Raw genomic sequence first — 27092 nt, 5'->3', positions numbered from 1 at the left:
AACTCCAAACAATAGTGACCTAAATAATATAAAGTTTATTTTTTGCTCAGATAAAGTAAAACTAGACAGAGCTAATATGGTAGTTCTATAAAGTAAAAAAGCAGACTTCTTTTATAATCTTACTCTGTGTGTGTGGCTTCTGCTTCTAAGAATATATCATGACCTAGAGAGGTTGCTTAGCTCTAGCGATTACATCCACAGTCCATGCTATAGGAAGGGAGAACTCTCCTGAAAGTTCTATATATAACACAACTGCTTACATACCATTGACTAGAGCTGCCCTGTCTGTTATGGTAACGTCTAGCCACATGTGTCTTGAATATTTGAAGTATGACTGGTCCAAACTGAGATATGCTGTAAGCATAAAACACACACTGGATTTCAAAGACTTCATATGAAAAAAAAAAGATAGTGCAATAAAATACTTTGTTAACTTAAAAATCTTGATTATATGTTGAAGTGATAATGTTTTAGCTATATTGGGTTATTAACCATCCAGGCTGATGCTTCTTCCTGGAAGACTTTACCAGAGCCTTTACAAGATATTGTCTAAAGAAACTCTGGGGCACAGGTTTTGGAGTCAAAAAGCCCCAGTGTAAAGTTTGACTCTACCACTCACTTAGCTATGTAACCTTGGGCAGATACTTGGCCTTTTAGACCCTTGGTTTCTTTCTATGTAAAGAGATAACAATGTGTGTTTGTGAAAAGAGCTCTTATCATAGAAAGTACTCATAAAGAAGTCACTGTTATTATACACACACACACACACACCATTTTATAAATTTGCCATTCTCATTCATACAATGGAATGTTACATGGCTTTAAAAAAAATCACACCACAGGAAAATATTAACTGGCATAAGAAGACATTCATACTGTTTTGCTAAATGAAAAAAAAGGCCACAAAATAGCTTACATTACATAATAACATTATTGCTTTTTAAATACATTTTTAAAAGAACTGGAAGGACAAACATCAAAATATCCAAAAAATTCTGTTTCTTTTCACTATTTAAAAATATATCTACTAGAAAATTTTAAATCACTTAGAGTAGCATTATATTCCTGTTGCTGTACTAGAACGTAGTCATGTAGACAAACCTGGCTACAGAGAGGTTGGGAAATGTCATTTTGATCCACGAGAGTGTCTTCAGCTGAAACTTCAGTTCAGTTTGGTTCAGTCGCTCAGTCGTGTCCGACTGTTTGCGACCCCATGAATCGCAGCATGGCAGGCCTCCCTGTCTATCACCAACTCCCGGAGTTTACTCAAACTCATGCCCATCAAGTCGGTGATGCCATCCAGCCATCTCATCCTCTGTCGTCCCTTTCTCCTCCTGCCCCCAGTCCCTCATAGCATCAGGGTCTTTTCCAATGAGTCAGCTCTTTGCATCAGGTGGCCAAAGTATTGGAGTTTCAGCTTCAGCGTCAGTCCTTCCAATGAACACCCAGGACTGATCTTCAGGATGGACTGTTTGGATCTCCTTGCAGTCCAAGGGACTCTCAAGAGTCTTCTCCAACACTACAGTTCAAAAGCTGAAAATTAGATTCTGTTATTAAGGAGGAAGGGGAAAATAGGTGTTTGGAGTAGGCAATTAGCAGGGCTTGCCATATTTTTTTTTTTGAATGTTGGAGGACAGACCAAAAGAACCCACACGCTAAATCACAGATGTGTATTTGCATGTTAAAAAGTAGCCAGAGTCTCTGTCCTCAAGAAGCTTACCAACTAATTTGGGAGATGTACAATATACAGAGGGCATGGAAACCCACTCCTGTATTCTTGCCTGGAGAACCCTGTGGACAGAGGAGCCTGGCAGGGTGTGGTCCATAGGGTTGCAAAGAGTCAGATGCAACTGAAGTGACTTGGCATGCAGCATGCACAATATTTAGACAATAAAAAAGGAATTGTTTGAAGTAGCCAAACTGTATTGGGGTTGGGATGAGGGAGATGAATCAGTGTATGGGGTTGCAAAACATGGTGGATCAATCTGCACATGCTCCCTGGAGGAGGACACTTGGAGCTTTGGTGAGAGTTGGGGTATGTTGTCTGGGGAAAGCTCCTGAAGAAGGGCTGTTGCAGATGAAGCTCCCTCCATTCCATCTTTTGTGATGGCTACTAGCAGAGCATGTTTGGACGGGAGGCTAAGGGCAGGCCATTCTTTGATCACTTCCCTCGGTTCCTTCCTGGATCTCTAGGACGCTGTATTCGGCCTTCTGCATGGAGCTGGCATCTCGTGGCTTTGTGGTTGCTGTACCAGAGCACAGGTGAGGATGACAGTCACAGCGAACCATCATGGGTCAGGTGCCTGCCGCCCTGGGCTTGGCTACAGGCTAGTTTCCTGTGGATATATTATTTCCAGTCCTAGTGTTAGGCAAGGTAGGGATTATATCCGTTTTAAAACATGAGGACACCAGGGTTCAAAGATATTGACTAACATTGCTGAAAGTGACACAGCTGAATTGGGGTTCAAACCCAGGTCAGTCCCCCAAATCCCCATGTTTTTCTACTCTCCTATGTATGCCCCCTATCTTTTTCACATTTAGCTAGAGGATAAGCTAGACTGGCTTGGCTGAAAAGGAGGATTTGGTAAAGGGGAGAGATAAGTCCCTGGGCCACATGTGTTGCAGGGATGGGTCAGCTGCGGCCACCTGTTTCTGCAAGCAGACCCCAGAGAAGAACCAGCCTGATGATGAGGCCCTGGAGGAGGAATGGATCCCCCACCGTCAAATTGAGGAAGGGGAGAAGGAATTCTATGTTCGGAACTATCAGGTAGGCTTATGCCAATAGGGAGAGAGAGTTTACTAAGCCTGTCTTCTGTATAAGACACTCACTAAGAAGACTTTGAACTCACTTCTTTTGAAATCTCACTCAGAGTGGTCCTGAGCTCGTCACAGCTGAGAGATGAGGTCTTAATCAAAACTCTTAACAATTGCAAGTGACAGAAACCCAACTCAAGCTTGTTCCACAAAAGGAGAATTGGTTGGTTTACATAGCAGACTGTAGGAAGGATGGGACCACTGGAACCACTGTCGTTTCTGTCCCCTTGCTGGTTGGTCTCATCTACTAACCGGCTTACCTTACGAGGTTGCATGTCCGCCCTCACCATCTAAGAGAATAGGGTTGTTTGGGGGTTGTCCCCAATTTCTTCCCCAAGATATAATATAAAAGATCCTGGATAGAGACTCTTAGGCTGGGGAGAAGTACCAAAATATGAAGTTCCCATCAGAAATGCATTGCTAGATTTTTGGTGAGGGGCAATCCTCAGAAGTCAAGGTTAATAGAAGTAAGGGTGGATGAGTACTAGCAGACAAAAGCAGTAGACATATGCTATAAATGGTCAAGCAGAATCCAGTACAGGGTTGAAAATAGGAACCCTTTTATGTCCTTTTGTTTTTGAGATGCTTTCATATGCCACACAGTATACCCATATTACACCTCTGTTTGCCATGGAAAGGTAGGTAGAGTCTGAATAGCTGGGTTGGCTCCATTGTGCTGATAGGTGGGGCTGATGTGAGTGGCTGTGAGGGAGCTGAGGCTTTCTCGGGATGTGGGGCCCGCAGTGCTTGCTGAGATGTGGGTGGGCACACCATCCCTGCATTCTTCCTTGGCTCTGAGGGGGACTGAGATTCCCACTGGATGGCTGCGTGGCATTCCACTCCCACCAGGACTGTCTCTGTTGCAGGTGCATCAGAGGGTAAGCGAGTGTATGAGGGTGTTGAAGATCCTACAAGAGGTCACTGCTGGGCAGACCATTCTCAACATTTTGCCTGGCGGGTTGGATCTGATGACCTTGAAGGTATGGCAGAAGTTGGTATGACCTGGAACATTTTTTATTCATCAAGACTTTCTTGGTTACAAATAACAGAAACCTAACTCACTAGCTTCAACCAAAAGATAATTTATTGGCTCAAATAAGTAGGAAGACCAAAGGCAGATTGGCTTTAGGCCAGTGTAGCTAGATCCAGGGTCTCAAGCATTGTCATCAAAGCTCTTGGCACTGTCTCCCTTCTCCTGGCTCAGCTCCATTCTGTGTATATGGGCTTCATTCTCACCAGACTCTCTCCATCAGGCAAGAAAGGTGGTTGCTGGCATTCCAAGCCTGCATTTCAACTCAGCTGTAGATTTAAAAGGAAAAGAGACTTTTTAGCTTCCAGTGATCTGGAAAGGCCATGGCTCTGCTTGGGTCATATGCCCATTCTGAGCCAGTCACTATGTCAGAGGGATAGGGTATTCTGGTTGGCCTGCCTAGGTTATACACCCAGTTCTGCATTAGGGGAACCTGAGCACCAGGGCTGACAGTCCGTTGGGGCCACGCAGGTGAGGGAGAGATGGTTCATTCACACAGGAAGGCCTGTGGAGCTGCAGACACTGTGCGTCTACTGCAGGCTTGTTCCTTCTCTTAAGGGACTCCTAAGGACCCCTGGGAGGAGAGAAGCTATCCCTGCTATGAAATTTGGTGCCTATAAAAGTATATTTTCCTCCCCCATCCTATCCTTTTCCCCATAATCTGAAAAGTAGCTCAGCCTTTATTTAGAGAGCCAAGAAAGCACACATAAGCATGAAAGAAAATGAAACAGAATTTTTTGATCCTGGTCCTTCTAGGTCTTTTAAAAATGCTTTTAAAAAAACAATAATGTTATTATTTAATATAAGCTAGTTTGTGGCCTTTTTTTCATTTAGCAAAACAGTATGAATGTCTTCTTATGCCAGTTAGTATTTTCCTGTGGTGTGATTTTTTAATAGCCATGTAACATTCCATTGTATGAATGAGAATCATAAATTTATAAAATGGTTTGTATGTATATGTATATATATATATATATATATATATATAAAATAACAGTGAGTCCTTTATGAATACTTTCTATGATAAGAGCTCTTTTCACAAACACACATTGTTATATCTTAACATAGAAAGAAACCAAGGGTCCAATAGGCCAAGTATCTGCCCAAGGTTACATAGCTAAGTGAGTGGTAGAGTCAAACTTTACACTGGGGCTTTTTGACTCTGAAACCTGTGTCCCAGAGTCTTTTTAGACAATATCTTTTAAAGGCTCTGGTAAAGTCTTCCGGGAAGAAGCATCAGCCTGGATAGCCAATAAATAAGGCAGGACCTGAAATCCAGAGAACTTTACCAGCATGTGTTGTCAGTTCCCACTGGAGAAGCAGGCCCCAGGCACTGCAGTTCAGGCCTATGGGCCTGAAACAGGCATCGGGGAATGGCAGGCTACATGTAGCTGGATTAGTTCCAGAGGCAGCCTTTTGGAGAAATAGAGAATTAAAAAAAAAAAAAAAAAAAAAGCTAAGAAAGGGATTCCCTAATATTCAGTGGCTGGGACTCCATGCTCCCAATGCACGGGGCCCAGGTTCGATCCCTGGTCCAGAAACTAGATCCCATGTGTCGCAACTGAGAGTCACATGCCTCAACTAGAACGTCTTGCATATTGCAACTAAGACCTGGTGCAGCCAAGTAAATAAAATAAATATTAAAAAAAAAAAAAAAAGCTAAGTAAATTTTCATCTGTCAGATTGGGCAAGATCCAAAAATTGATTACTCACCCTGTTGGCAAAGCTGTGGGGAAGTAGGCGCTGCTCTGTAACTGGTGTGAGTGCAGCTTGTCCCTTGCAGGGCAGTTTGGCAATAGCTGTCAACAGCACAGGTGCACATTGTGTTGGACCCAGCCATTTCCAATGCTGGGAATTTATTTTACATATCCTTGCACACTTGCGACATGATGTATGTACAAGGTTATTCATCCCAGTGTCGTGTGTTGTAACGGAAGATTGATAGTATCCTAAATGTTCACCCATAAGTGAGCACAACTGGTCTAATAGATTATGGAACAATGGTTGTATTATTTTGGATAATACTGATTGCTGTAACATCCATGCCCAGTCGCTCAGTTGTGTCCAAGTCTTTGCGACCCCATGGACTGTATCCTGCCAGGCTCCTCTGTCCATGAGATTTTTTTCAGGCAAGAATACTGGAGTGGATTGACATTTCCATCTCCAGGGGATATTCTTGTCCCAGAGATCAGACCCGAGTTTCCTACGGCTCCTGCATTGGCAGGCGGGTTCTTTACCATTGAGCCACTTGGAAGCAATTGCTATAACATGTAAGCCCCAAATCTCAGTGGCTTACACAAGAAGAGATTTATTTCTCTCCCACATGAAGTCCAAAATGGATGCTTCTATACAAGGACTGACTCGGGGAACCGGCTACCTTCCTCTAATTGCTCTACTCTCTTCCGCTTGTGAAACCCACCTTTACCATGTGCTTTAAGCCAGGAATGGGAAAGGGTGTAGAGGCTGGTACAGAAGAGTGTTTATAACCAGGCTGGGAAATGGAGATAATCACTTTCACATTCTATCACAAAGCCACTACCACATCTGATCACAAGGCTGCATCTAACTGCTGGGAAATAGAGTCTAGCTATGTGTCCAGGAAGAAGAACAGTTTTGGTGATCACTAGTGGTCTGTAGCATGGTGAAATCAAATGTGGCTGTAAAAAAGGATAAGGAAGCTCTTGATATACTAATATTCTTATATTAAAAAGTGAGGTACAGTATCACTTATGTAAAAGCAAGAAAGTATATATTCATGTGTACCTGTATAGGATAACTAAGCTCTGCAAAGACACAAGAAACTTACCTGTCTGGGTAGGGAGTGGGCAACTGTGTGGAAAGGGAAGACTTCTGTATGCTCCTGATTTTTAGAGTTATGTGAATATATTACCATTAAAAAAGCTGAAGAGGCCTGGACCCATCTGAAGGAATTTAGCAAAGTGGGGAGAAAATTTTTTTTTTTTAATGCAGACCACTTTCAAAGTCTCTGTTGAATTTGTTACAACATTGTTTCTGTTTTATGTTTTGGTTTTTTGACCTGAAAGCATGTAGGACAACTGAGCAACTGAACTGAACTGAACTGAAATGATGTAGGAATCTTAGCTTCCCCACCAGGATTCTGCACCCCTGGCATTGAAAGGCAAAGTCTTAACCACTGGAAGGCAAAGTCTTAACCACTGGATCACCAAGGAAGTCCCATGAAGGGGAGAATTTAGATACAAAATCTTGGGCTAGATTTTGCAGAGAGCAAAGGAGGGCACAGGTTCAGGGCAGAGGCTGGACAGTGAATCCAAGAGAGATTTCCTGAGCCCTTTAGCAGGCAGCTGCAGTGGCTGTTTATATAACCATGTCCTGAAGGCTTCTGGGGACAACCAGAAATAGATGCGTGCAGAGCTTGTTAGAGTGAGCAGACTCACTCTGCTGGATAAAAGTCAGGACATATATCAGAGGAAGTAGAACCTGAGGCGGTTTCAGTACAAGCAGTCCTTGCTTCAGAGCAAAGTGGAGGGGCAGCAGGAGCGCCCCCATTCTACCCTTGATTTGGTGCATGTATCATCCCTCTTGTTGTAAGGCAAGGATCTAGATGAAGAGAATTCTTATTCTTTTTTTCTTGGCTGCGCTGTATGGCTTCCAAGATCTTAGTTCCCTGACCTGGGGTTGAACCCAGGCCCCTGCAGTGAAAGTGCTGAGTCCTAAGCACTGGACTGTCAGGGAATTCCTGAGAGTTCTCATCCTTAATGTGCTCTTCCACTGATTGGCCACGTAATTTCAGTTTATTCATTTATTTATAGATATTCAAGTTTCTACCTGGTCCAGCTATTACAGATGGTAAGATTATAAAAATAAAGGTGAAAGACGTGGTTTTCAGGATTCCTGCCTAGAGAAGGCTGTTCGGTCCAGGGATGGCCTGAGTGGCTACTCTCCAGTGGGCAAGAGGTGCTTAATAACGTGGTTTTGGAGGGCTCTGTATTATGCTTCTGTGTCATCGTCTCCCTGTTTCTTCCTCTTGCCCTGAAGAGTCCCTAAAAAAAGCACCCCTACCTTTCTGACTTGGCTTCCTTCAGGGCAGCATTGACGTGAGCCGCGTGGCTGTAATGGGACATTCGTTTGGAGGGGCCACAGCTATTCTGGCCTTGGCCAAGGAGACGCAATTTAGGTGAGTTTCCCAGTGATGCTGCAGTTAGCTCCACATGCCATGCATGCAAGTATTATGTACCCAGCACTGTTTTGGGAGGTGGGGATTCAGTGGTGAAGAAGAAAGCAAGGTAAACAAAGTAACAAGTAATCAGATCCCCTGCAGGCAAGTGCAAGGAAGAGAAGGAAACAGGCTGATAAGCTAGGGTATCTGGAGGCTTCCTTGAGAAAGTGACAAAAGCTGAGACTAAGGAAAAGAAGTCAACCTACATAATGGTCTAGAAGATCAGTCTAGGCACAGGGAACAGCTAAAGGCCCTGAGGTAGAAAGAAGCTTGCTGTGTTAGTGTGGGAGGAGCATAGAGGGAGCAGGGCAGGATGGGGAACTATGTGATTAGGAAGATAAACCGGCCAGATCACAGGGCCTTTTGGCCAGATAAGGAAGTTAGATTTTATTCTAAGTGTGATGGGAAACTACTGAAAAATTTTAAGTATAGAAAAATCTTATTTACATTTAAAAACCACTCTGTGAAGAATGAGGGCTCCTCCGGTAGTTCAGCGGTAAAGAAAGAGCCTGTTATGCAGGAGTTGCAGGAGATGCAGGTTCTTTTCCTGGGTTGGGAAGATCCCATGAGGAGGGCATGGCAACCCACTCCAGTATTCTTGCCTGGACAGAGCAGCCTGGCAGGCTGCAGTCCTTGGGGTCCCAAAGAGTCTGACACAACCGAAGCAACTTAGCACGCATGCATACATGTGAAGAGCGGGCTGTAGGACAAGACTGGAAACAAGGAGTCTGGTTAGAGGGAGGTGGTTTCAGAGTCAAGATGAGAGATGAGGGATTTGCGTTAGCATGGAGGAGGGGGGATGGAGAGAGGTGGTGGAGTCAGGATCGGTTTTAGAATTTTCCAGACTTAGTGATGTATGAGAAGAAGGAAAGAGAGGAATCGGGTTTTCCATTTGTGCGCCCATCATTTGAGGGGAAGATGATCATCCTTTATTGAGCTGGGGGGAGCATTGTGGGGGCGGGTAGGATGCTAATCTTAGGACCTTAGTTTTGCCCTTGGTGACAGAGACTGCTGCTTGACAAAGTGGCCATGACTTGGAGTTGTGGCCCCAGGGAGACTTTCCCTGACCACCTGCTGTGTATGCTCTGGGCTGACTTAGCAGCTTGTATGATCAGAGCACTGAGCTACATTCTGCTGCCTTGTGTGTTCTGTCTCCACTGCTCCCGGAGTTCCCAGAACTGTGTCATTTATCTCTGGATCCACAACACAAGGCTTAAGCACCGAGTAGGTACCGGATGAGTGGAATGAATGAGTGAGTAATGAATGAAGTGTCATTCTGTGTGACTCAAGTCTGCTGCCTGAGAGTAGAGCCAAGAGAAGGAGGAAATCAGATCCGTGCTTTCAGAGAGTTTAAAAATCTAGAAGAATTTTTGGTGGCCTATAAAGAAAGCTGAGCACCGAAGAGTTGATGCTTTTGAGCTGTGGTGTTGGAGAAGACTCTTGAGAGTCCCTTGGACAGCAAGGAGATCCAACCAATCCATTCTAAAGGAAATCAGTCCTGAATATTCGTTGGAAGGACTGATGCTGAAGGACTCCAATACTTTGGCCACCTGATGCAAAGAACTGACTCATTGGCAAAGACCCTGATGCTGGGAAAGATTGAAGGTGGGAGGAAAAGGGGACTATAGAGGATGAGATGGTTGGATGGCATCACCAGTTCAATGGACATGAGTTTGAATAAGCTCCGGGAGTTGGTGATGGACAGGGAAGCCTGGCGTGCTGCAGTCCATGGGGTTGCAAAAAGTCAGACACGACTGAGCAACTGAACTGAACTCAACTGAAAAGGGGTCTCTAAAAAAGATCCTAACCGAAGGATGTGGGCCCTGGTTCCCCTTCCTGGCTTTCTGAGCCTTTGCCTCACTAAAGGGAGAACTTCACTCTCCCCTCACTACCCTAACTGTTCTTGCTTGGGTTTCTCCATGGCCATCCCACATGTCTGGTCTTGTTCCAGGTGTGCTGTGGCTTTGGATGCTTGGATGTTTCCTCTGGAACGTGACTTTTACCCCACAGCCCGAGGCCCTATCTTCTTCATCAATGCTGAGAAGTTCCAAACAGCGGAAACTGTCAACTTGATGAAGAAGATTTGTGACCAGCATGACCAATCCAGGATCATAACTGTCCTGTGAGTAAGCCCCAAGGTCATGCCTAATCTCCAGGGATTGCTCCATTTTCTACTCAGCTGTGTGGCTCCCTCTAAATTATCTGGAAGTTCTACCCATGGATAGAATGTCCAAATACCTCCTATATCTCAAAATCTTAATGCCTTTCAAATTTCATATCCGTCCTTCTCCACTTAGCTCTACCTGCAGTGATTTCTTCACTAGTTGGCATGACTTTATGGCAGGATTTACCTTTTGCTTTCTGGAAAAGGATATTGTGGGATTGTGCATTGCAGAGGAAGAGGTGAGGGTCTGGGTGGACTCCAGAAATCTCTAATCTCCTTTGGGAATTTTATTGAGTCTTTTGGAGAGTGTGGAGATAGCAGACCTATGACATTCACAAGACAGATTTTTAGAGACCTTCATGAATACCTAAATTCAGGTATCTTCCATAAACCATCTATTTTCTGCCTTAGAAAAGCCACATTCTCTTCATGTCCGTCATTAGCACTGTCAGATGGTTTGATTTTAGGAGCCATTTTTCAGAGAGAAGATTTTGAGTGACTTTAAGAAATGAACTTTACCTAGGAAGTGGCTTACAGCTACAGTTGAAGGGCTAAAGTCTCACTGATAAGTCTCTGACTTGATCTGCCCTGTACTTGAGCCAAATAACACACGTGCTTCAAGGAGCCCAAATCAGCAAAACAACAAGTAACTGCGTGTCATGGGCCTCCGGACTCATTCAGGTGTTTGAAATGCCAGATCCGAGAGCCGGACTGCTAGGGGCTGCTCAGTAGGCCCTGGCTTCTTCCCTTGCCCACGCTGGCCCGTGCTGTCTTCCGTGGGGCCAGCCTCTCCCCTTTCATTTTGATTTCATGGCAGCAGAGAACTGCTGGAGAGTTTCCCCAAGTCATTGAGATTCAGGATAATTGTGACCTCTAGAGGGAAGGGCGGGTGAGAGCAGTTGGAAAAATGTATGCAGGGACTGTGGATTTAACTCTTGACAACGTATTATTTCTTAAACTGAATGCTGGATACTCAAAGTATCCATTATATTTTTCTTTATACTTTCCTGTGTGCCTTAAATAATACATTTTAAAGTCAGCTTTTCTTCACCATATCAAACAGAGTTTGGCATGTAGATCTTCCTTCCCTCATTGAATTGACTAGTAAATTAGTTCTGAGTAATTTAGCTCAACATGAACCTAGTGAGAATTTCACCTTCAAATTAAGTGCATTTGATGTCAAATGACAAATTGTAATCCAGAAACCCTCTTTTATAAGCACTTGCCCTAACTTTCCTGATTATTTAAAGGCAAGTTATTTTTTTTTTTTCTGGTTTACTTTGTGGTGCAGTTCTGAGCTAAAGAAGGAGCTGATATGCTTTGTGAATGTTCAGAAGTCATGGGGTAAAAGCCATGGGGTGATAGTTCATAATAACATGGGAGTGGCAAGGGCTCCAGACCTTACCTCCTTGTCCTGACCCCTCTCCAGCTGACTCTGCCTTTTCCCTGCACGGTCAGGCCTTGTGGTCTCAGAGTTGAGGCAGCTTTGAAGCCAGGCTCACCTGCTTTCAGACCTTAGCTCTGTCTCTTACTGTGTGAACTTGGGTAGATCGTTTTTCTCCTTTGGCTCTTTCAAAGAGGAAAATACTTCCCTTACTAGATTGTTGTGAAAATTAAGTGATATAATGCATGTAAAGCACCTTGCACATTGTAGGTGCTTAAATATTTGTGTGCCTTGGCTTCTAGACCCCTACCAGATACTTGTTTTTCTTTTCCTCTAGTGGTTCTGTTCATCGGAGTCTAACCGACTTTGTTTTTGTGGCTGGTAACTGGATTAGTAAATTCTTCTCCAGTCAGACCCGTGGAAGCTTGGACCCCTATGAAGGTCAGGAGACCGTGGTGCGGGCCATGTTGGCCTTCCTGCAGAAGCATCTTGGTAAGCAGAGAACGAGCTTATGGGGCAGCCAGCAGGGAGAGGTCTCTTAGATTTCCCTGCACTGTGGTCTATTCTGACATGTCTTGTATCAGGGAGATTTATGGCAAAACCTGAGTGAAGGAATGGCATAGGATTCTAGAAAGAACACTTAGCTGAAATTTTGGAAATCCCGATTGTGTCTCTTACCACCTGAGTAACCTTGGCCTAGTCATTTAACTTCTCTGAGCCTTGGTTTCCTCATTGTCAATGAACATTCACCTTGCTGTACTCTACCCTCTCTGTTCTAACTCATTATCACTCGCCTTATCTGTGTTGTGGAGGAGGTTTTGATGATAGATGGGCTACATTTGTGGGTTAGGATGATGACTAATGTCATAAATCATAGGCCAGCAAATGGCCAGGCCTGTAGGGTCTTTGGTCCAGCCTCCCACCCAAGGGACACGTCCTCTCATATCTTCTCTGCTGTGTGGTCATGCAGTGTGGGGAGTACACTGCTTCAAGGGTCAGCCTGCTCCATCCCTGGAAACTTTTAATAGTTTGAAGAATTGATATTCTAGTTAGGTGCTTTTTGGTGAAAAGGACTAGAGATTCACTAATGTACCTCGAGGAAAAAGGGGAGTTTATTTCTGAGAGTACACCTGGCCAGGTGGGAAGGGAAAATTTACAGGAATGGAGGAAGTTTGTAGGACTGACTTCTCTCTCTGTCTCTCTCTTGGGCTCAGTCTGTCTGTCTCTTCCTCTCATGATATTTCTGTTTCTCTTTGCTCCAGTTTCCTCTGTACTTTCTCTGCCGTGCTTTTTCTCTTGCTGAGAACATCTGCTTATTCGTAGCTTCTACTTCCTCATCAGTTTGGTCGACTTGAACCACTTGCATCTTGTTCTCTCCCTTGTTGCATCCTTTCCTCTTTAGCTCCTACTCGTAACCGCTGCATTTTCGGGAATTTCTTAGACTAGATTCCCAAGAGAGATAGCTTGGTGGTACCAGCCCATCTTTACCTGCCAAAACATATTGTGGGCCACTGCTCAGCCTGGGCCCGGAGCTCTCTCGATCAGATGTCTCTTTTCGATCCAGTCAGAATGGAGGAGGCTACCCTACTGTGCCAGGCTGACCCCTCAGCACGTGTTATGCAGAGGGCAGCATCCTTCAGAAGGGAGCCACGCTGGCCTGGGATTCTAAGGCTTGACCTAACTCTAACCTAAGACCAAGACCTGACTCTTTGTAAATCCGCCCCACTTGCCCTGGGTATCCCCTCAAGAACCACCCCGAGAAGCCTCAGACCATTGTACATGGCAGCTCTTTAGATATTTGAAGTCACCTCTGGTGTCCCTCTGAGTTTTCTTTTCATTAAGCTAAATGTTCCTGGTACCTCCACCTGTTCCCTGTGCAATTTCCCCCTTTGAATGGGCTGCTCATTGGTGTGCCTTTGAATGTGTGCTGCCCTGACTTGAATACAACATGCCAGATGTGGTCTCGCCAGTGCCTGGTTCAGTGGGACTGTTGCCTCTGTGTTCTGGACACTAGACTTCCAGCTGGATGGCCTGAGTGTATTAACCTTTCCACTAAATGCTGAAAAAATTTAATTTGGATTGAGTTTCCTTTAAAAATGCATCTATCTTATTTTGTTATTTCTTTATTTGGCTGTGTTGAACCTTAGCTGCGGCACGTGAACTCTTAGTTGGGGCATGTGGTATCTAGTTCCCTGACCAAGGATCGAGCCCAGGCCCCCTGCATTAGCAGTGTGGAGTCTGAGTCACTGGGCCACCAGGGAAGTCTCTGAATCTGTCCTGTTTTGAATGTGTGGACTTTTTAAATCTAAATTTGCATTTCAGTATTTATGGCTGTTCGTTTCATCTTGCTCATCGTGAGCCATTATACTAGGATGAGTTTAGAGCCTTTAGGGTTAGTAGAGACCTTAGAGCATCATTCTTATCCCCTGGTAAGAGAAGAATGGATCTGTCTCAAGACTTTAATGGGCCCTGACTACATGGTCTGCTGCTCACTTTCCCTGTTTCCTCTTAGGCACTGTATCATTCACTTCAGTTCAGTTCAGTCGCTCAGTCGTGTCCAACTCTTTGCAACCCCATGAACTGCAGCACACCAGGCCTCCCTGTCCATCACCAACTCCCAGAGTTTACTCAAACTCATACCCATTGAGTCAGTGATTCCATCCAACCATCTCATCCTCTGTCATCCCCTTCTCCTCCTGCCTTCAATTTTACCCAGCATCAGGGTCTTTTCAAATGAGTCAGTTCTTCTCATCAGATGGCCAAAGTATTGGAGTTTCAGCTTCAACATCAGTCCTTCCAATGAATATCCAGGACTGATCTCCTTTAGGATGAACTGGTTGGATCTCCTTGCCATCCAAGGGACTCTCAAGAGTCTTCTCCAACACCACAGTTCAAAAGCATCAGTTCTTCGGCGCTCAGCTTTCTTTACAGTCCAACTCTCACATCCATACATGACTACTGGAAATGATCCTTCTCCATCAGAGGGCAGATGGACTGAAAACTGTATCATTAGGGAAGAGCTAAAGATGACAGGGGAGGGATTTCCCTGGTGGTCCAGAACTTAAGACGCTGTGCTTCCAGTGCAGGGAGCATGCATTCAATCTCTGGTCTGGAAACTGAGATCCCACATGATTCATGATAAGACCAATAAAAATTTTTTTAAAAAATTAAAGATGACAGGGGCCCTCTCCATGGCATGATTGGATTCCGTTGAGTAGCCATGTCTTCTGAACTAAGATACTCATTATTGGAGACCAGCAGATGATTAGGAGAGTCTTAGACTGAGGAAGATTGTCTAAGACTAAGATTGTCCTCAATCTTAGGACAGGCTTGATGCCAGTCCTTCTGCTAAACTCCTTTAGTTACTTCAGCCTGTATAATCCTGAAGATGGCCCTTCCCAGTGAGTACTTGTATTATTAGTCTGTTTTACAGATGAGGATACTAAAGCTTAGAGAATTTAAGTAATTTGTCAAGGTCATCTGGTTAGTAAGTGGCAAAGCAAGAACTGGGACTTTCCAGGTGGCTCAGTGGTAAAGAACCTGCTTACCAATTCAGGGGGTATGGGTTTGATCCCTGGGCCAGGAAGATTCGCCTGGAGAAGGAAATGGCAACCCACTCCAATATTCTTGCCTGGAAAACCCCATGGACAGAGGAGGCTGGGCCATGGGGTCGCAAAAGAGTTGGACATGACTTGGTGACGAAACAACAACAAAGCTGGAGTGGCTGCCAGGCTCTCTGACTGGAAAGCCCAGGAGCTTCACGGCTGCACTGCTTTGCCAGTGGCTCCCAGGGGTACTCTCAGTCTTCAAGAGACCCAGAAGACAGATCCTAACCCTGACGGGACGGAAAGGACAGCCAGGAGAGGAGCCTCTCTGGACAAAATGATACTTGACTTCAATGTCAGAGATGAGTAAGGCTCAGCAGGCAAGAGTCTTCTAGACAGAAGGCACAAAGGTTGGTGTGGCCCTGGTCAGTTTTGCGAAGCTGTGTTTAGTGTATCTGGCATTCAGGATAGTGGAATTGTTGGAAAATAAAGGTAGAGAAGTGGGCAGAAGCCAGATCTAGAAGCCCATGTATGCCTGGAATACGTTTGAATTTTACTCCATAGGCTGTGAGTGCCCTTCGTGGATAAGCAGGGAATTGTCGTCATTAGACTTGTGTTTATAGTCTGACTGCGTCATGGAGGATGGGCAAGATGGGGTGGGTTGAGAGGGAAAGAGCCCAGGTAGGAGGCTCTTGCAGTATCCACTTGATAAGAGATAAGATGTGGAGAAGGAAATGGCAACCCACTCCAGTATTCTTGCCTGGAAAAGTCCATGGACAGAGGAGCCTGGCGGGCTGCAGTCCATGGGGTTACATGACTGAGCATGGGTGCATGAGGGTGGAGGGAGATGGGTTGGTAGCAATAAAGTGGGAGAACTAAAAAAAAAAAGAGAGAGAGAGAGAGATAAGATGGTGAAAAAAAGCAAAGACTCTCAGCTTGGGGTAATTAGTTTTGCAAAGAGAGAAAAGCCTTTTGGTGACCATACAGTATGTGTCATGTGGGAAATTAAAATAGGTTGTAAGTGGCTCAGCTGAACCTCTCACCAGATCCTGGGAGCTCAGCTCATTGCTCTGTGATAAACCAGAGGGGTGGTGGGTGGGAGGGAGACTCAAGAGGGAAGAAGTATAAGTATACTTATAGCCGATTCACATTGTTGGACAGCAGAAACCAACACAAAATTGTGAAGCAATTATGCTTAAAATTAAAATAATAAAATAGAAAACTTAAAAAAAAAATTACCTTTGATCCTAAAAATTACCTCTGAGAGCAGCGTTCTACTGACACAGGGGTTGTGTTACCTTCTGTTAAGAAGATTTGGTGCATCTTTCATATTAACTGCATGAAGCTCCTGTTTCCACCTGCTTATCCTCCCTCCCTCGCTCCTGGAAGACAGTTTCACACCTTCTTTCTCTTGAAACCTCTATTACCTTCTTCCCCTATCCGGTCTCTCAGCTGATTAATTCTGTCTTCCACTTCACTCAGAAAATGGAAGCCATCAGCACGTCTTCGAATCCCAACACCGCATCTCCCTACCTTCTTGCAGAGACTCAGCCTTCCGTCTGGTTCCTAGAGGTTCCTAGTCAGTTGTCTTACTGGGCCAACCCTTCCACTTGTGCACTGGATTTCACCCTCTGGTCTGCTCAAGAGGACTGTGTCAACAATTTTCTTTCTCTTTACATTAGATCATCAATTTTTCCCTCTCTGTGGGCTCATCTCATGCTGAAATTTCTCTTTTAAAAAATCTGTCTTGACCCACACTTTGGCCCCCAGTTACCACCCTGTTTCCCTGTCCCTCATGATAGCAGAACTCCTCACACAAGTGTCTTCACTTTCTCTGATCCTTCTCTTCCCATTCTCTCTTGAACTTACGCCTGTCAGGCTTTTGCATCCCACTCCTCCATGAAACCTTCACAGTACTAAATCCAGCGGTCACCTCTCATGCCTCATGTCACTGGAACTCCCAGCAGCTGCTGGGAGAGCTGGTGAGGCCCTCCTCCGTGAAGCCCCGTGTTTGCTTCCAGGATGCCTCACTGCAGATTTTCTCCCCTCTCAGTGTCCGCTCCTCCTCTGTCTGCCTTGGTGCTTCCAGGGCTCAGGGCTTGGACCTCTTCTCTACCTGTATCCCCCGATGCCCTCTGGTCTTCTGGCTTTAAATGCCATCTCCATGCTGAAAACTGTACAGTTTGTCTCCAGTTCAAGCTTGCCCATGAGCATCAGATTTATTAACTCAACATCTCTATTTGGCCTTCTAAGGGGAATCACACACAAAAACAGCTTTCAACTGCAAGTCTTTCCTTTCTCAGTTAATAGTAACTCCATCCTTCAAGTTACTCAAGCCAAAGTTCCATTCCTGTCTCTTATCTTACACCTCCCATCTAGTCTCTCAGAAAATCCTATTGGCCCTACCTTCAGAATACAAATAGAAAGTCATCATTTGTCACCACCCCAATAGCTACCATCCTGTCCAACTCGTCTCTCACTTAAGAGTTTCCTAACTGGTCCTCCTGTTGCCACCCCTGCCTCCCCACACAGTCCTTTCTTTTTAAGGGCTTCCCTGTTAGCTCAGCTGGTAAAGAATCTGCCTGCAATGCAGGAGACCCCAGTTTGATTCCTGGGTTGGGAAGATCCACTGGAGAGGGGATAGACAACCCACTCCCTATTGCTACCCCTGCGTCCCCACACGGTCCTTTCTTTCTTTTTAAACTATTTTATGTATGTATTTGGCTGCGTCAGGTTTTACTTGTGGCATGTGGGGTTTTCACTGCAATGCATGGGCTTCCTATTGTGGTGCTCTGGCTTAGTTGCCCCATGGTATGTGGGATCCTAGTTCCTAACCAGGAATCGAACCCATGTCCTCTGCATTGAAATGTGGGTTCCTTTTTTTTTTTTCCTAATAATACTTTGTATTTTGTGCCTTGAGATTTTGCACCTTAAAAAAATTATTTATTTTATTCTGGGCTGCCCTTGATCTTCATTGCTGCGTGCAGGCGTTCTCTAGTTTCAGTGAGCAGGGGCTACTCTGGTTGTCGTACTCAGCCTTCTCATGGTGGCAGCTGCTCTTGTTGCAGAGCACGGGCTCTAGGTGCATGGGCTTTGGGAGCTGTGGCATGCAGGCTCAGTGGCTGCAGGCTCTAGAGCACGGACTCAGTAGTTGTGGTACACGGGCTTAGTGGTCCTGAGACGTGTAGAATCTTCCTGGACCAGGGATCGAACCCATGCCCCTGCATTGCCAGGTGGACTCTTGTTCACTGTACCACCAGGGAAGTCCTGCACATTGAATAAAATGTTTAAAATTTCTTTTTGACTATGCTGGGTCTTCTTTGCCATGCAGGCTACTCTCTAGTTGCAGCGCGTGGGCTTCTCACTGTGATGGCGTCTCCTGTTGCAGAGGACGGACTCTGCGGCTCTCAGCCTGCGGTAGTTGTCTTACGTGGGCTCTTAGAGCACAGGCTCGGTAGTTGTGGTGCACAGGCTTGGTTGCTCCACGGCATGTGGGATTTTCCTAGATCAGGGATCAAACCCTTGTCTCCTACCTTGGCAGGTGGATTCTTTACTGCTGAGCCACCAAGGAAGCCTGGAAGGGAGATTCTTAACCACTAGACCACCAGGGAAGTCCCTACACTCCTTTCTTTATCAAGCCTTCAGAGTGATCCTTTTAGAAAGACAGTGAAAGTGGTTCGGTCATGTCCGATGCTTTGTGATCCCATGGACTATACAGTCCATGAAATTCTCCAGGCCGGAACACTGGAATGGATAGCTGTTTTCTTCTTCAGGGGATCTTTCCCACTCAGGGCTCGAACCCAGGTCTCCCGCATTGCAGGTGGATTCTTTACCAGCTGAGCTGCCGGGGAAGCCCCCTTTTAGAAAGAAAGCCGTGTCTTGTCACTCCACTGCTTAGGGTCCATCAGTGGCTCCTGTTTCTCTGAGAGGCAAAGTCAACGCCCGGCGTCCCTCCTGTGGCTCTTCCCCAGGCCTGCTTACCTCTCGCTGCACAGGCCTCCACGTCCCAGGCACAGTCCTGCTTCAGGCCTTTGCCCCGCTCTTCCTGCTGCCCCGAACGTCTTCCTGTGTAATCTCGTGTCTCCCTCTCACCTCCTTCACTGTTTCTCTCACATCTCACCTTCCCAGGGAGGCTTACATTGACAACCCTCTTTAAAAACATTGTACCATCCCTTCCTCCCCTCACCCCTGGCCCCGGCCACCAGCACTGCCTCTGTCTGGCTCGCTTTTTTGCCACAGCGTTGCTCACCTTTTCATATCCTATGTAGGTTGTTTTGTTTATTGTTATCTCTGCCTCCTAGATTGTGAACCCTCTGAGGATGAGGGTTTCTATGTGTCTGTGGCATATTTCTGGCATCAGGAACAAACTGTGGCACACAGCAGCGTGCTCTGTATTTTTTTAAGTGATGAATATGGCATACTGTTTGTCGAGGACCTATTCCCTGCCAGGTCCTTGGCAGGGCCTTGGGAATCTGAAGATGAAGGAGAGTGGTTGCTGCCCATGTCCCAGGTTTTTGTCTGTTTTGAACAGAAACACCATTTGCCTCCTCAGCTGTGTCCTGCTCCCTCAGCCTGCGGCCTTGGGCCCTTCCTGACTGTTCTTACCATGTCATTAGCTCCATCTGCCTGTGGTCCCAGAGCCTTCTTTGGAATCGTACCTAGTTTATGCTGCTTCATGATGTTACTGTCCTCTTCTTTCTGGCCTTCGCTGAGGCAGCCATGGATTCATATTCACTGGCTGGCTTATGGAGGATCTCTTCTTGCTCAGCAACATCCATGAACTTAGAAGTGGCATTTCCACTTTCTCACCCTTTCTCACCGGGGCTTGAATTCTGTCTCTGCCACTTAACCAGTTGTATTGACATAGGATGAATCTGGTATCTTCACTGAGCCTGTTTCCTGAGGTGTAAAATTGGGCCAAGACACAGGGCTCCCAGGTGGCGCTAGTGGTAAAGGACCTGCCTACAATGCAGGAGACTTAAGAGACACAAGTTCCATCCCTGGGTTGGGAAGATCCCCTGGAGAAGTGCGTGGCAACCCATTCCATTATTCTTGCCTGGAGAATCCCATGGACAGAGGAGCCTGGTGGGCTACAGTCCATGGGGTCGCAAAGAGTTGGACGCAACTGAAGCAACTTAGCATGCACGCAGTACTTGACACATAGCGATATTATGATAATTAAATTAAACAATACATGTTTAGCAAGGTTCCTAGAATGAATTGCCCTTCAATCAATGCTCCCTTCTGTTATTATTGTCATTACTGAGTTGTTATGGGTTAAGGAAGTTGTTTAAGAAGCACATGCATAAAAGCACTGAAAGAACAGTAGTTTTCATTATTGCTCCTACCAGTTGCAACCACCATAACCAGTCCTTGTAGTATCCCAGGTGCTCCTGTCTCTGGGATGACCCACTAAATCCACGGAAGCTACTCTCTGATCTTCCTTTACAAGTTTACCTAACCGTTCTGTGTTTTTTTTTTTCCCCCATTCAGACCTGAAAGAGGACTATGACCAATGGAACAACCTCATTGAAGGCATTGGACCATCACTAACCCCAGGGGCCCCACACCATTTGTCCAGCCTGTAGGCTCAACTGGTCATTGTGGAAGGTCACTGAGCTGAGTTTCCACGTGGGGCCTGCCCAGGGACACCCCTGGTCTCCTGTCAGGAAGTGATTGCCATGACCCTTCTGTGTTGATTGAGAGGATATAATCACACTGCTGATTGGTAACGGGGCACTTGAATCTCAGACTTGTTGATCTTAAAGTCCTACTGGGACTTGGGTCACTTACTGATGGGCAAATGGACATTCTGAGGACTGAGACTTGATGGTGTGGGGAACAAGCAGTGAGATGGGGCTGGGGAAGACCTAAGCCCTAAGCTGAGCACTATGAGCCCTGTTAACCCAGCCAGCCAACACCCTCACCTTGGACCAGTGTGGCTTCTGCAGTGGAAGAAACGAAGCCAAAGGATGGAGGGAAAATTCCCACCTTCCGGACCTCTAGCCCATCTTGGCACCGTCTCTTCCTCCTTCTCTGCCTTTCCCTCCTCCCCAGAGCTGCTCGGTGAGTTCTGAGCACTTTAGGTAGCTTTCTAGGATCTGGACCACCATCAGATTTTTCTGTTTATTTTCAAGCCTTCTCATTGCATGAAGCATAGTCCTGGGCATTTAGTCAGGAGAAGGTATACTTGTTAGCCTGTAGAAGGGGCAGATAGCCTTGTCATGATAGCACAGGGAGAGAGGCTGAGGGACAAGAGGTACCCCATAAGCTCTGGATGTCTTAGAGTTTTGCTGAAAATCTCGCTTGACAGGAAACAACACAAATAGGTTGATGGAGAAAGTAGAATAACAGTGGTAAGTAGCCATTTGAACAGGCCCTCACTGCAAAAGGGAGAGAGTTTGGTCAGTTCGAATGCAGGAAGCCATCTCTAGAGAGAAGCCTAGAAACACTTCGGTTTCGCTTCTTACCTTAGGTATTGTGAGCCTCCAACTTGCTCAGAATCTGGGTGCTCTAGTTGTCTGTCTTCTGGCTCTGAGGTCCTAGTCTCAGAGTTAAGTCAAGCTATAGACTGAATTTCCGTTTTGTCCCATTTGTAATGTGAATGATATTAATACTCATGTTTGCCTAATGATATGTTGGAGTATTTTCTATATTTAATCTTCATTACAGCAAGATGGGGAGCCATCTGGAAGTAACTTTTCCTTCTGTCTTTCTTTGATTGCTTACCGCGGGTGCCAGTGTGGAAAACGATCTTTAAAAGGAAAGGAAGTCTTCCTTGGGATCTAGTTCAAAGCTGTCTGGGAATATCAACCTCAGACACCCCTCTCCACTACTCTAGACCTCTCACTTCAGTCCAAGTGGGAGACCCCAGAGGAGGCAAGAGAAAGAGGGAAATGCGACTCTATATGACAGGTCCAAGGTCGGTGTCACCAGGGCAAGCTGGGACTGTGTCTCCCGTCTATCAACAGCTATTCTTTCTCAGAGGTGAAGCACCACATCCAGTGAGGCTGTGGACCTACCTGGGAAGCATCTGTGGATTCCAGTGAGACGTAGCGTGAGGAGGATGTCATGAAAGCCCCAGGCTCTAAAGTTCTATAATCTGGTTTCCTATAGCCAGGCTCCACCACTGCTCACTGCGTACATTTGAGCAAATTATAGTGTCTCAGTTCCTGCGTTTCTAAAATGAGGATCTGCATTATGCACACTTAGGATTAAGTGAAAGGATGTATAACCCATGTGTTATTTAAAGTATGTTTCCTACTTTCCAAACTTGGGAGATTTTTGTCGTTACCCTATAGCTGTTTTCCACCTTAACTGCTTTTGGTCAGAGAAAATGACCCACATGGTTTTTTTATCCTGAGACTTGCTTGTTGACCCAGTGTGAGGTCAATTTTGTAAATGTTCCATGTCTGCTTAGCAGCACCGTACATTCTGAGGTTTTTTGGCTTGCTGTTTTACTCAAGCATACATGATGGATTTCCTTCTGTGAGAGTGCATACAAGTGCCTTCCAAGCCCCAGACAGGGACCAGAGCCCATCAGCGCTTACAGAAGCAGCAGAAGCCATCCCTCGTGCCCGGGGATGGTTGTACAGATGCTGAGGAGTCAGTGCTAACAGCGTGAGCACCTGAGACCCAGCGTCTGCCTTAGACCCATAACAATAATGGGTATATCTTGTGAAGACCTGAAACTTCCTAAAGAAGGAAGTTGTTTAGAGACTGGACCCATCTCCTCCATTCAGTTCGTGTTCTGGCAATGACTCATTGATCCAGTGTCACTGGAGTAGAGGAATCTTCCCCACTGAAAATGATCCTTTAAGTCACAAAATGTCGTATTGACTATTTTGAACAGTAATTTGCCAAAAAGATAACGCACATACTTCTTACTGTGATCTGACCTCTTCTTAGGATGTTTCCATTGGGATAGACCAGATGGTATGGTGGGAACAAAGAGACCCCAAAGGGGTAAATGTTTACTTCTTGCCCACGCTACTTGTCCTCTGTGTGTTGGCTCAAGGCTCTCCTCGGTGTCATTTTTATCCTTACCTGGAGACCCAGGCCGGGAGAGCTGCCACTCTCTAGAGTTGTTCCCATTGGCTGTGGTGGAGCAGGAAGAGAGTGGAGAAGCACTGCTAAGTCCTTAAAGCTCCTGCCCAGAAGTGACGATCATCATTTCCATTTACAGTTCATTGGTCAAAGCTAGTCATCCGGCTGTAGCTAACATTCCATTCAGTCCCCAGAGAACAAAACCACCTGTGTCCAGATCTATTATCAGTGCAATGGCACCCTCTGGTCTGTGAAGATGTGGAGAGCTGTTTGCACCTTTGCTCCAGGCTCCGAGCTGCTAGCCTCTTAGTTGCTTTTCAACCATCTAAAGTAAATGTGAGAGTCGGTGCATAAAGAAGGCTGAGTGCTGAAGAATTGATGCTTTTGAACTGTGGTGCTGGGGAAGACTCTTGACAAGAGTCCCTTGTTGTGCAAGGAGATCCAACCAGTCCATCCTGAAGGAAATCAGTCCTGAATACTCATTGGAAGGACTGTTGCTGAAGCTCCAATACTTTGGCCACCTGATGTGAAGAGCCAACTCTTTGGAAAAGATCCTGATGCTGGGAAAGATTGAAGACAGGAGGAGAAGGGGGTGACAGAGGATGAGGTGGTTGGGTGGCATCATTGATTCAATAGACATGAGTTTGAGCAAACTCCCTGAGAGGGTGGAGGACAGAGGAGCCTGGTGTGCTACGGGCCCTGGGATCTCAAAGAGTTGGACATGACTTAGCGACTGGACAGCAATAACAACAAAGTAAAACTAAGAGGGCTTAGTTTACTGAGAGAGGGCTTTAGGGACACTCCTGCAACTAGAATGCACAGCCTTTAGTGCTTAGACTTTGTAATCATTCCTTTCACTGCTTAGAGTGGGTACCACAGGTCTTTGGCCTTTTGTCCTAGTTTTTTGTTAGCTTCCAGCAAACTGAAGGGCCCCAGTTAAATGGCCTTTTAGATAGGTAAAGTAATCCTGCAGGTAACTGATATGTGCTCATAAATTGCATTCTAGTGAATCCTTTCCAAAAGCAAAGATGTCCTAGGTTTCTTTTGCATATTCTTGTTTCCCATCCCACTGTTGGACCATACCTGCGGAGGCATCCTAGTGGTAAGGTATGTTGTGACATTGCTGCGTGCAGGGTGGTGCATGAGGCAGGACAGTAAGTAAATACGAGATGGAATGAGTGTCCCCATCCCTCCCAGGTCCTGGACATGTCAGACTAAGATTGACCGGGTTCCTGTTATCCTCTCAGCGGTTCCCAAGCCCTTTTCCAGTATGTGTCCTGCTTGCCCTTCTTCAAGAAGACCACTGGGCTCTTGTAATGTCAATTGATGGACTCCAACTCTGTGTCTTGGCCTTGTGGGAACCTTTGTCTGTCCCCTTTGCCTTCTGGGTCACCACTTACCCCTGGGCCTGCAAAGTGACAGAGGGACAGGAGAGGCCTTACTCTGTACTTGGGACCTAGCCTCAGTAGGAAGCTCACTTTCTGTCCCATCAAAGTGGATGCAAAAGCCAAGTGTCCCTGGCCATAGCTGCATGGAAACTGATGACACTGATGACGATCATCATCATCATGATAGCCAACACTTACTGGGCCCTTACTGTGTGTCCCAGACTGTGACCAGGGCTTTACATGCATCATCTCATTTGCTGTTCACAGTAAGCCCATGAGGTCAGATGGTATTAGCCTCATTTTATGTGTGAGGAAACGGTCGTAGAGAAGTTTTTTGATCCAGCTCTCACAGAAAGAATTTGACAAAACTGGAATTCAGGCATCAAAATCTAAACTCTTAATCACCAGGCCCCATGGCCTAATAGATAACCTTGGTTTTGCCTCATAGATAACCCTTCTCTTTAAAAGGACTTCCCAGGTAGGGCAGTGATAAAGAATCTGCCTGCCAATGCAGGAGATGCAGGAGACACAGGTTTGATTCCCTGGGTCAGAAAGATCCTCTGGAGTAGGAAATGGTGATCCAATCCAATATTCATGCCTGGAAAATTCCATGGACAGAGGAGCTTGGCAGGCTACAGTCCATGGGGTCGCATAGAGTCAGACATAACTAAGCATACACATACACACCTTCTCCTTAAACTCTCAGGTTATAAGGAATGTAATTTAATGAGATTGAATCAAGAAGGTTAAACTCCCCAGCAATTTCTATGTGACTTGCATTGAGATTTAATGACATCCTGAGAAACAGATCTGGGAGAGAACGGAGCTTTGCCGAGAACTGTGGGCCAGGTGCTCTGTTGATTTGACAGATGAGGAAAGCAGTTCAGGGTCGAAGAACATGATTTGAAATCAGACAGCGCCAACACTATTAGTCCTGTGACTTTATGCTAACTTGTTAACTTTTACAAGCTTTAACTCCCTCATTTGTAAAATGGGAATTCCAATAGTATAACTTAGGGTTGTTGTAATAGTTAAATGAAATAATGTATGTTAAGTGCTTAGCACAGTGTCTATTTTAAGGGCTTAATAACATTAGCCATGAGGACCTCCCTGATGGTCCAGTGGCTAAGACTCCACGCTCCCAGTGCAGGGGTCCCAGGTTCAATCCCTGGTCAGGGAACCAGATCCCACATACCACAACTAAGAGTGCATGGCACAACTAAGACCCTGCACAGCCAAATAAATAATTTTTTAAAAATTAGCGATCAACTGCCCTGCAGATGCCAGACTCGCCGGCACCACGGGTGCGGCCGCCCTGCTGCACCTGTGCTGTTGGGGCAGAGAGGAAGCGGCTATTTCTACGCTCAGTGCTCGGAACCGTGGGCACTAAGAATGGTTTGTAGCCGGACATCACCGAGGGAGCCCCTTGTTCCCACGTGCACGGAAGAGAAGGCCGGGGAGGACTAAGTGAGCGACAGGCACACGGTGAGCTTGGGTCCGGTGGGGTTGACCCGGAGAGGGTCTGCTGGAAATGATGGCTCTTGTCAGTCTGTGGGAGGACTGTTTAGGAGTCCCTTGAGGAAAGGCCAGAGGATTCCGTTGATGGTGCTGCTGCAGAAAAACAGGGTTTGGGTGGATTCGCTGATTAGAAAAATAAATAAATAAAAATAAAAATTAGTGATCATAACTATTTTATTTGGCCCTTCTTACATACCTGTAAGTTTAGGGATAATCTGTCCTTGTGCTGAATGGTCCAACATGGTCTTGGTCTCATTCTCATTCCAGCTTCTCCAGTTTCAGTGAGCTCCGTGCTAACTGCCCCACTGTCATGGGAGGGTGGAGCTAGATGAAGAGAGTTTTCCCATTCTCTCCGCTCTGATCTCCCTGCTCCTCACCTCAAAAATAAAAATTCACACTGCAGTTCTAGTTTTGCAGTTTTCTTCACCACTAGGGAGAGTCTACACTCTTAGGTTCTGGTTTGAGTTTTAGTTTCACACCTGATCATCCAAACACAGACACCTAAGCAGCAGATGTAAACCGAAGGTCTGGAAATCTGGAGTGGAAGACTCAGAAAGAAGATCTGTGTAAAGGGTGGGAAAGGGAAAAGGACCTGGGGATAGGGAGTTGATTGTAGAGGCTATTTGGTAAATTTTTGTCTGCTGCCTTTGAGTCTGAGGTCAGGGAGTTAAAATGTCCTGTGACCCCCCCCAGGAGAAACTCCCAGGCCTGAAGATGTCCTGCGAACGACCTGTCCACAGCTCTCAGCCTTACTGCCAGATCTGATTCCTGCCAGGTCCTCTTGTTTCTCCCTTTGCCATGATCCTCACAGCCAGCACATCTTCCCCACTTCACTTGAGTCTAGTCCCTCCATCAACTCACCCTGGAAGAATTTTTACAGTCTCCTGGACTCAAACCTCTCTCTTCCTTTGCATTCTGCTGCCAGATCTGCCTGAAACACGGCTTGTGTCACACCACCAGCCTGCAAGGGTGGTCTCACGGGAAGATGACCAAGGTGATTGCCCA

At 45.9% G+C, this 27092-nt stretch overlaps 1 protein-coding gene and 2 non-coding genes across 6 annotated transcripts in view; all 3 read left to right on the top strand.

Annotated features, from left to right (window-relative positions):
* The window catches only part of PAFAH2 (platelet activating factor acetylhydrolase 2), a 41190-nt gene extending 14701 nt beyond the window's left edge, over positions 1–26489 (top strand). Inside the window, exons 4-11 of one of the 4 annotated variants that reach the window (XR_009693797.1) lie at positions 2194–2262; positions 2626–2767; positions 3681–3794; positions 7909–8000; positions 9994–10164; positions 11928–12082; positions 20629–26054; positions 26355–26489. Coding sequence is in view for 3 of the 4 variants with exons in the window: in XM_061148266.1 (XP_061004249.1) it covers positions 2194–2262; positions 2626–2767; positions 3681–3794; positions 7909–8000; positions 9994–10164; positions 11928–12082; positions 20629–20723 (838 nt within the window). In the remaining variant the exon portion in view is untranslated. Of the gene's footprint in view, positions 1–2193; positions 2263–2625; positions 2768–3680; positions 3795–7908; positions 8001–9993; positions 10165–11927; positions 12083–20628 lie in introns of all 4 variants that reach the window. The other 3 variants (XM_061148266.1, XM_061148268.1, XM_061148269.1) reach the window with 3 other exon arrangements.
* Positions 25677–25749, top strand: TRNAW-CCA (transfer RNA tryptophan (anticodon CCA)). The gene has a single exon. It is a non-coding gene; the product is annotated as a tRNA-Trp (tRNA).
* On the top strand, positions 25849–25982 carry LOC133061075 (small nucleolar RNA SNORA43). Its single transcript, XR_009693908.1, has one exon. It is a non-coding gene; the product is annotated as a small nucleolar RNA SNORA43 (small nucleolar RNA).
* Positions 26490–27092: the final 603 nt, after the last annotated feature.

The sequence above is a fragment of the Dama dama genome, chromosome 8 (assembly GCF_033118175.1).
Source record: "Dama dama isolate Ldn47 chromosome 8, ASM3311817v1, whole genome shotgun sequence".
Taxonomy (NCBI): Eukaryota; Metazoa; Chordata; class Mammalia; order Artiodactyla; family Cervidae; genus Dama; species Dama dama.
Note: the sequence above shows the minus strand (reverse complement) of the source record. Positions and strands in the feature narration are given on the sequence as shown.